This window comes from Marmota marmota, unplaced genomic scaffold, assembly GCF_001458135.2.
Source record: "Marmota marmota marmota unplaced genomic scaffold, marMar, whole genome shotgun sequence".
Taxonomy (NCBI): Eukaryota; Metazoa; Chordata; class Mammalia; order Rodentia; family Sciuridae; genus Marmota; species Marmota marmota.
Genome location: NW_025999968.1, coordinates 47,711,481 through 47,720,061, shown reverse-complemented (window position 1 = coordinate 47,720,061; position 8,581 = coordinate 47,711,481). Strand labels below are relative to the sequence as shown.

At 41.0% G+C, this 8,581-nt stretch overlaps 1 protein-coding gene across 1 annotated transcript in view; it reads left to right on the top strand.

The window, feature by feature from the left end:
* Adamts1 (ADAM metallopeptidase with thrombospondin type 1 motif 1) overlaps positions 1 to 8,117 on the top strand; it is a 9,154-nt gene extending 1,037 nt beyond the window's left edge. The window contains exons 1-9 of the mRNA XM_015478672.2: positions 1 to 127; positions 1,713 to 2,059; positions 2,402 to 2,534; positions 2,914 to 3,081; positions 3,520 to 3,809; positions 4,045 to 4,231; positions 4,341 to 4,513; positions 5,437 to 5,612; positions 5,992 to 8,117. The exon at positions 1 to 127 is cut by the window's left edge and continues 1,037 nt beyond it. Of these exons, the coding sequence (XP_015334158.1) occupies positions 1 to 127; positions 1,713 to 2,059; positions 2,402 to 2,534; positions 2,914 to 3,081; positions 3,520 to 3,809; positions 4,045 to 4,231; positions 4,341 to 4,513; positions 5,437 to 5,612; positions 5,992 to 6,691 (2,301 nt within the window). The 3' untranslated portion in view covers positions 6,692 to 8,117. The remainder of the gene's footprint in view (positions 128 to 1,712; positions 2,060 to 2,401; positions 2,535 to 2,913; positions 3,082 to 3,519; positions 3,810 to 4,044; positions 4,232 to 4,340; positions 4,514 to 5,436; positions 5,613 to 5,991) is intronic.
* Positions 8,118 to 8,581: the final 464 nt, after the last annotated feature.

Sequence of the window (8,581 nt, the reverse complement as noted above, 5' to 3'; positions counted from 1 at the left end):
GGCGCCAAGTGTGGAGTCATGGACGATGAGACCCTGCCCGCGAGGGGTGCAGAACATGAGGGAGAAGACTTTGGAACGCAGTGGCCTCAGCGGGACCCGGAGCCGCAACACGTGGGACAGCCAACAGGTAGAAAAGTTTTCCCTACTTGTTCTCCATTCATTCCCCTCTCCCCATTTTCTCTAGCCAACGTGACTTGGGAGACTCCTACTTGCAGTCAGGAGAATGTGTCTGCAGACAAGACGGAGACCTGGAATGATTTTTGAGATTAATGTTGGTGAGCCTAAGTCTGAGTTAATAAAATCCTACGTTTAGAACATTTAATTCCATTTAATTCTACCGAATAATGAACAACGAAGAAAGAACAGACAAATCGATTTTCGACAGACTTAGGCAAAACATTTCAATAGAGAAGGGAGCGTTTTACCTGACTTCTACACCTTGGTTAAGTGTGCATTTGTGACTTCTTACCTTTAATTTCTTTTTATCGATTCTGTGTGTGCGCTTTGACTGGGTTACAGCTTCGCGCTGTTTTGTAACTACTGTTTTTGCATGCTCTCGGTCGGCGCTCTGAAGAGGGCGGAGACCGAGAGGGCAGAAGAGCGGCGGTGATCTCAGTGCTTATGAGCCTAGGCGACTGCGCTACTGCGTTATCTATTCTGTGGGCTTCTGTTCCCTTCCCCCTCTTTAAAGTCTGACCCTGGACGGCTGGCGGCAGCGGGGCCGCTCAGCAGAACCTGCTTGGGAGGTCTTTGCGCAGCTTGCCCCGCCTCCCAGCGCCTCCTACTCGCCTCCCGATTTGCGCTCCCTCTCGCGGCCATAATCCTACTCTCTAGCACTGTTGAGTATTAGTGGCCTCCGAGCTTTCCTGCTATGTCTCCAGTCTTCTCCTGAGTCTCTGTGTGCAGTGCTTATTATCCAGTTTTTTCCATTTTATCACTCCGATGTCTTTATTCCTTAAGTTTTTCCACGTGTCTTGATTTTGAATTTCCCTTTTGCGTTTGCTCTTATGTTCCTGGGAGGAGTTACGCGGTCATAGCCCAGTTTAGGACCTGCCGGCGAGATGACTCTCAGTCCGTAGTCCGAGTGCTCTTTTCCAAATGATGAACGGTGGTTTGAGGCAGAAACGTATTTCTCTGGGGCAATGAGAGTGGGGCAACAGGCTGCTGGGCAGAGTGGGTGGTCCTTGTACCCGGAATTGGCAAACGCATAACACCCAAGGGACCCCTGGAATGAGAAAGCTGAGCAATGCAGGCTGAGATTCCTCAGGCCCAGCCCCTTGGCAGCAGCCCCAGCCCTGCCCTAGGCTTTCCACGTGGAGCCCGATGATCTCATTCAGGATTTGAGTCTTGGCCTCAAGAGTGAAAGAGTGACTCAGGGCACTCTGCCTGCTGCCCTTGCTCCAAGTTTTTACTACAGCTGAGTAGGGTGATGTGACTTCAAAGGAACAAAAGAAACCCTGCTCTCTTACACATGAAAACAGCCAGATCACTCCAAGGAGTACACGGTCTTTTTATTTAAAGCAAAAGAGAAAAAAACAAAAAACTTTAAAAATAACATTTTCAATAAAAACGTGCAAATATTTTTGTTATTGTTTTCTAAGTATATTTGGGTTTTATTTGCTTTGACTAGTTAGGCTTTCCTTATATACTCAAGGAAGGTAACTATTCTTGGAGAGACTGCCCACAAGCAAACTGTCTTTGTTTCTTTACAGGAACTGGAAGCATAAGAAAGAAGCGATTTGTGTCCAGCCCCCGCTATGTGGAAACCATGCTTGTGGCCGACCAGTCAATGGCAGAGTTCCATGGCAGTGACCTAAAGCATTACCTTCTCACCTTGTTCTCGGTGGCAGCCAGGTTGTACAAATACCCTAGCATTCGAAATTCCATCAGCCTCGTGGTGGTGAAGATTTTAGTTATCTATGAGGAGCAGAAGGGGCCAGAAGTGACCTCCAATGCTGCACTCACTTTGCGGAACTTCTGCAACTGGCAAAAACAGCACAATCCTCCCAGTGACCGGGATGCAGAACACTATGACACAGCGATTCTTTTTACCAGAGAGGTGAGAAGGAGATAATGTCAATGATCATATTGTCCACTTAGGAATCAGCATAATACCAACTGAATAAAAAGATTTCAATAATATTTTTCACTTAATTTTTTAAATTGGTTAGCATGGTCCATCTTGCTTATTTTCAGCTGTAATCTTAATGTCTCAAGTTTTACATTATTCAGTTTTTAAAAACATTAGGACAGGTTTTCATTAGAGTTACATAAAGTCTTTAGCTAAACAATAATGAATGTAAATGCTCCCAAATGTAGATAAAGACACACCTTGCTAGAAACTAAAATGCAAAGGTTCCTATTGTTCATATTAATAAAGACTGATCTTTACTCCTTATAGGACTTATGTGGGACTCAGACATGTGATACTCTTGGAATAGCTGATGTTGGAACTGTGTGTGATCCCAGCAGAAGCTGCTCAGTCATAGAAGATGATGGTTTACAAGCTGCTTTCACCACAGCCCATGAATTAGGTAAGTCTGTTTCAGAGTATAAATTAAAGCCCAATTAATGAATTCAAACTGATGAAACAATATATTTGAGAGGAGAGTCTGCAGATTATACTGCTATTTTACGTACCAGTGTGTCTTAGAAATTATAGTTTCTGCTCTTTGAAATATGACCATGTTTATTAGAATAAAACCTAAAATAGTGTGAACTATGGATATATGGAACTTGACATTTCTGTACACCAGGTAAAAACAATAGACATTGTCTCTAAAATAGATTGTCTCCTAAATAGACTTCTTCCTGTAGAAATGTGACATGGAGACAGATGAATCCCGGTTGGGAGAAAAAAAGTATTGTTGCAAGTGATCTGTATTTTAATTTGGGTTTTGGATTGCTTCCTAGGCCACGTGTTGAACATGCTTCATGATGATTCAAAGCAGTGTGCCAGCCTTAACGCTGGGAACCAGGGTTCCCACATGATGGCCTCAATGCTCTCCAATTTGGATCACAACCATCCTTGGTCTCCCTGCAGTGCCTACATGATCACATCATTTCTGGATAATGGTCATGGTAAGATACTTTAGCTGCTCTCTTTAGAAAGCATCCCAACTTTCATGTATAGAGTTCTAATCAACCAAGCTCTTTTTAATTTTTTTTTTTTTTTTGTATTTTCAAAATTACATTTTACTGTCAAGTTCATAGATATTCAGATCTTAATTCCTGATAAAAGATAATGTTTCTGGCTGAGTAGCTCCCAGAGTCCATTCATTCATATTTTAGCAGAATAATAGCTTCCTGTCATTGATAATCCAGATATCCCCTATTAAGCATAATATCTTAGTGATAATATAAATCTCTCTGGCATTTTCTCCCAAAGCTCTGCATATTAGATTACTTTGCTATGTATTAATTCATATGATGAATATTTTGAGAAACCATGATCTACACTTTGCATTATTTCTTTAACTACTCATTAATAATGTGTTTTTCTTTGTTGTTTTTTTGTAGGGGAATGTTTGATGGACAAGCCCCAGAATCCCATAAGGCTACCATCTGATCTCCCTGGAACCTTGTATGACGTAAACCGGCAGTGCCAGTTTATGTTTGGGGAAGAGTCCAAACACTGCCCAGACCCAGCCAGCACGTGTGCCACCTTATGGTGCAATGTCAACTCGCCCTCTGGTGTGCTGATGTGCCAAACCAAGCACTTCCCCTGGGCGGATGGCACCAGCTGTGGGGAAGGGAAATGGTGTATCAACAGCAAGTGTGTGAACAAGACAGACAAGAAGCATTTTGATGTGAGTTTTTCCCCCAGAACATATTTACATCCCTTTAAAATTCAGAAGTGAAAAAGCGAAGTGATGTTAAAAGATTTCTGGCCAAGATAAATACCCTAATCTGTGGGAATTCCTCCAGCGGGAATGCAAGATAGCTTATTTTTGGAATTCAGTCTTTTTTTCATATTTTTTCTTTTATTCCCTAAAGTGGTCTCTTTGGAGAATTCTGACACTGATGATTTGTGTTGCCCTTTAGGCCCCCGTTCATGGAAGCTGGGGATCATGGGGATCCTGGGGAGATTGTTCGAGAACCTGCGGTGGAGGAGTTCAGTATACAATAAGGGAATGTGACAACCCAGTCCCAAAGAATGGAGGGAAGTACTGTGAAGGCAAACGAGTGCGCTACAGGTCCTGTAACGTGGAGGACTGTCCAGACAACAATGGTGAGCAGGCGTGAGCTTACGATTTCAGAAATGGGGTAAATAAGATGAGTACACAAAAGGCAATTCAAGGCCAGAAACTGATAATGTCATCATGTCATTCTTTTTCCAGGAAAAACCTTTAGGGAGGAACAGTGTGAGGCACACAATGAGTTTTCAAAAGCCTTTGGGAGCGGGCCTGTGGTGGAGTGGACCCCCAAGTATGCTGGTGTCTCACCAAAGGACAGGTGCAAGCTCATTTGTCAAGCCAAAGGAATCGGCTACTTCTTTGTTTTACAGCCCAAGGTAGACACTTGTACATTATTTTTTCCCCCATCTAGGAGCCAAGGTCTTGGCTTGCTACTTTTTTTTTTTTTCATGCATCCTTGACTTGCTTTCTTTAAAAGAAGTCTAAATTCAGACTTCTTTTCTTCCAAATGCATTAGCAACTGCCTGCTTTGAGTTTATTATTGCTTCCAGTTATGAATGAAACTTAAATTCTGCACTTGAGATTCTGGCAATTGCTTAGCATTAGTCCTTTTCTGTACCAGGAAAACCCTTTGAAAATCAAGAGCTTCTGTGTATAACTAGGTTTAACCTGTAACTGTGGTTAAATATATTATATATTAACACAACTACTAGTAGTTTTGGACAATAGTTTAGGCATGGTCCAAAGAACTTGTTACTGGGTAACTAGCAGTAACATGGAAACATTAAAATGGAAGTCTGAGCATTGATAATTTGTATGTTTGAGCACATACAAATGAACAAGAAGCATCCTTTCTCTTGTGGTTTGGCCACGGGGTTAAATCTGGTTCAAATTAAAAAATAGAATTTAATTTGGTTGAGATTGTCATTAGTATTGTAGGCTATGAAAATATTCCCAAATAGCAGATTCAACATTCAATGAACCACTTATGAAGCACCGTCTATTGTCAGATATTACTTTAGACACTAAGGATACAGGAGTAAAGTAATTGACCTGCACAGAGCTTCATTGATCTTAGCTGTAGGGAAGATAGGCCAATAAACAGATAATCAGAAAATCTATAATTTCCTCAGATGCTTATACAACCCACTGAAAGAAAGCCAAAGAAAAGGAAAGTGCATGACATGTATGAAAAATATTACTTTAATAAGTGTAGTCAAGAAAAATGTTCATAGTTACCATAGCACAGGTTCCTTCTCTTCTGATGAGTAACACTGGACATATGACCTCCTTGTTTCAGGTTGTAGATGGTACTCCATGTAGTCCAGACTCCACTTCTGTCTGTGTGCAAGGACAGTGTGTAAAAGCTGGTTGTGATCACATCATAGACTCCAAAAAGAAGTTTGACAAATGTGGTATTTGTGGAGGAAATGGATCTACATGCAAGAAAGTATCAGGATCCATTGCTAGTGCAAAGTAAGTTTTAAAATACATCTCTCAGATACCTCATAATTTAAATGTACTGTTTTATGGAAATGGGGAAATTGGATTAGAAATTATTAGATTAGATTCCAATTAGATTGGAAATTATTCCAATCAGGGCCAGGCACCGTAGTGCATGTGTGTAATCCCAGCAGCTTGGGAGGCTGAGGCAGGAGGATCTCAAGCTCAAAGCCAGCTTCAGCAATGGCAAGGGGCTAAGCAACTCAGTGAAACTTGTCTCTGAATAAAATACAAAATAGGGTTGGGAATGTGGCTCAGTAGCCAAGTGCACCTGAGTTCAATCCTCAGTAGAAATGATTCCAATCAATTAGTCGATGAATGAAAGACTCACCTCTATTTTTCTTGCCTGCAGACCTGGATATCATGATATTGTCACAATTCCCAGTGGAGCCACAAACATTGACGTGAAACACCGGAATCAGAGGGGATCCAGAAACAATGGCAGTTTTCTTGCCATCAAAGTTGCTGATGGCACGTATATCCTGAACGGTGACTTCACTTTGTCCACTTTAGAGCAAGATATTACATACAAAGGTATGGTCTTATGGTATAGTGGCTCCTCCGCAGCGCTGGAAAGAATCCGCAGCTTTAGCCCACTCAAAGAGCCCTTAACCATCCAGGTTCTTACTGTGGGCAATGCTGTCCGACCCAAAATTAAATACACCTACTTCGTGAAGAAGAAGAAGGAATCTTTCAATGCTATCCCTACATTTTCAGAATGGGTCATTGGAGAGTGGGGTGAATGCTCTAAGTCATGTGGATTGGGTTTGCAGAGAAGACTGGTGGAATGTCGGGACATTAACGGGCAGCCTGCATCTGAGTGTGCGAAGGAGGTGAAACCAGAAAGCACCCGACCTTGTGCAGACCTGCCTTGCCCACACTGGCAGCTGGGAGAATGGTCACCATGTTCCAAGACTTGTGGGAAGGGTTACAAAAAGAGAACCTTGAAGTGCCTGTCCCATGATGGGGGAGTGTTGTCTCATGAGAATTGCGATCCTTCAAAGAAACCTAAGCATTACATAGACTTTTGCACGATAGCAGAATGCAGTTAAGCAGGGTCAGTTTTGAGGAAAAGGCAGTGTGGAAGGACTGACGCACTGAATAAGAATGCTGGAGGGATTCAGTGTATCTTGCCAGTAGCCAGTGAGGTGTGTCAATCATGTGGGAGTGTGGAGGTAAATAGGAGTTAGATCATGAGAATATCCTGCCAGTTACAAATCTGATAGGCTAGTTAATGAGGATTATTAACCTGTGAGCAATGATATAGCATGAAAAGCCCCAGGGCATTATTATTATTATTTCTTTTGTTACATCTATCACAAAAACAATTGTCAAAATAAGCCAATATTTTTATATTGCAAGCCCTACTTCCTGGTACTGATTAAATGCTTTGTACCATGCAAGTTGGGAATGAAAAGCAGAAGAAAGATGAAATTTTGTTTAAGACATGGCTTACTTTACCTCACTAACAAAAGGGGAAGAAAGGAGTACAAAGAGGGTATTTGATCAGCACTCCTTATGGCCGCTATGGTATCAGAGAATGTTTATGCATCTTTTCCATCAAGAGTGAAGAGTTCAGATTGTCCAACATGAGAGAAAGGCTCATAGCTCCTTCTCTAATGCCTTGTACCATCTCAGTCTTTATCTGTGTCGTTCACGTAAATGCATATATTTCTAAGAGTGCATCAAGTCTACAAGGCCAAGAAAAGCAGCAGAGTACAAGGAGGTGCTGATAAAAACTCAAGGCGACATGATGAGTTTGGTACTTCTGGTCTACCTTCCTCCTTATGTAAGCCAGCTGTGGGAATGTGGATGTGGAAAAGTGAATTGTGTCTTAAGAAGTTAGTGAGACCACACAAAAGGATGTAATGCCAGAGCAAGAATGGAGCACATAGAACAGTGTCCCCTGGGCTTAGGGACATTGAGATCACTTGTCTCATGGTGAGGAGGCTGCTGAGGGGTAGCGGGTCCATCCCGGCAGCTGGTCCAACAGTCGTATCCTGGTGAATGTCTGTTCAGCTCTTCTACAGAGAGATAATATGACTTTTTCCATATGTATATAGTAAAGTGTGTTACTATAAATTATATGTACTTTATAAGTATTGGTTTGTGTGTTCCTTCTAAGAAGGGCTACAGTTTGTAATAAATGCCTATAATAACATATTTATTTTTATACATTTATTTCTAATGATAAAACTTTTAAGTTATATCGCTTTTGTAAAAGTGCATATAAAAATAGAGTATTTATACAATATATATTACTAGAAATAATAAAAGAACACTTTTGGATATGTGTGTTTATTTTCTGAAATGGAAAATGACTGTTTTCTGACATGGCAGGAGATCTGAGACAAACATTGATTCTGAAGACAATTTTTTTCTTAAATTCTTTGGAAATAAGATTGAGTTCTAATGACATATTTTATGTATCTTTGGTTTATGGTAGTGCTGATAATAAAGGAATTTATTGTATCTTTAGTGATAGATAAATTTGCTACTCATGTTTCTAATAATATACACCAGTGGTTGGCAAACCTCTGTAAAAAGCCGGATAGTAAATATTTATGGCTTTATGAGCTGTACCATCTCTGTTACAAAGCAGTGCTATTGTAGGCATGAAAGCAGCCATAAATAATATGTAAATGAATGGGCATGGCTGTGTCCTAATAAAATTTTATTTACAAAAACAAATGGTGGGCCAGGTTTGTTCTGTGGGATGAGATGGCCAACCTCTGATGTATATCAGAAATTAAATCGGAAAAGGTTGGGGTTCTGAACCTATTTGGGATTTTGATCTCTTCCTCAAGTTATATCACATATGGGAAACTATGGGAAAGTATTTCAACTAGTGAGTAGAAAATAATAAATCATAAATTGCACTTGGACATGCATGACGGGCCAAGCTCTGCAATGTTTTGTTTGCTTATCAGAAATACCTGAGG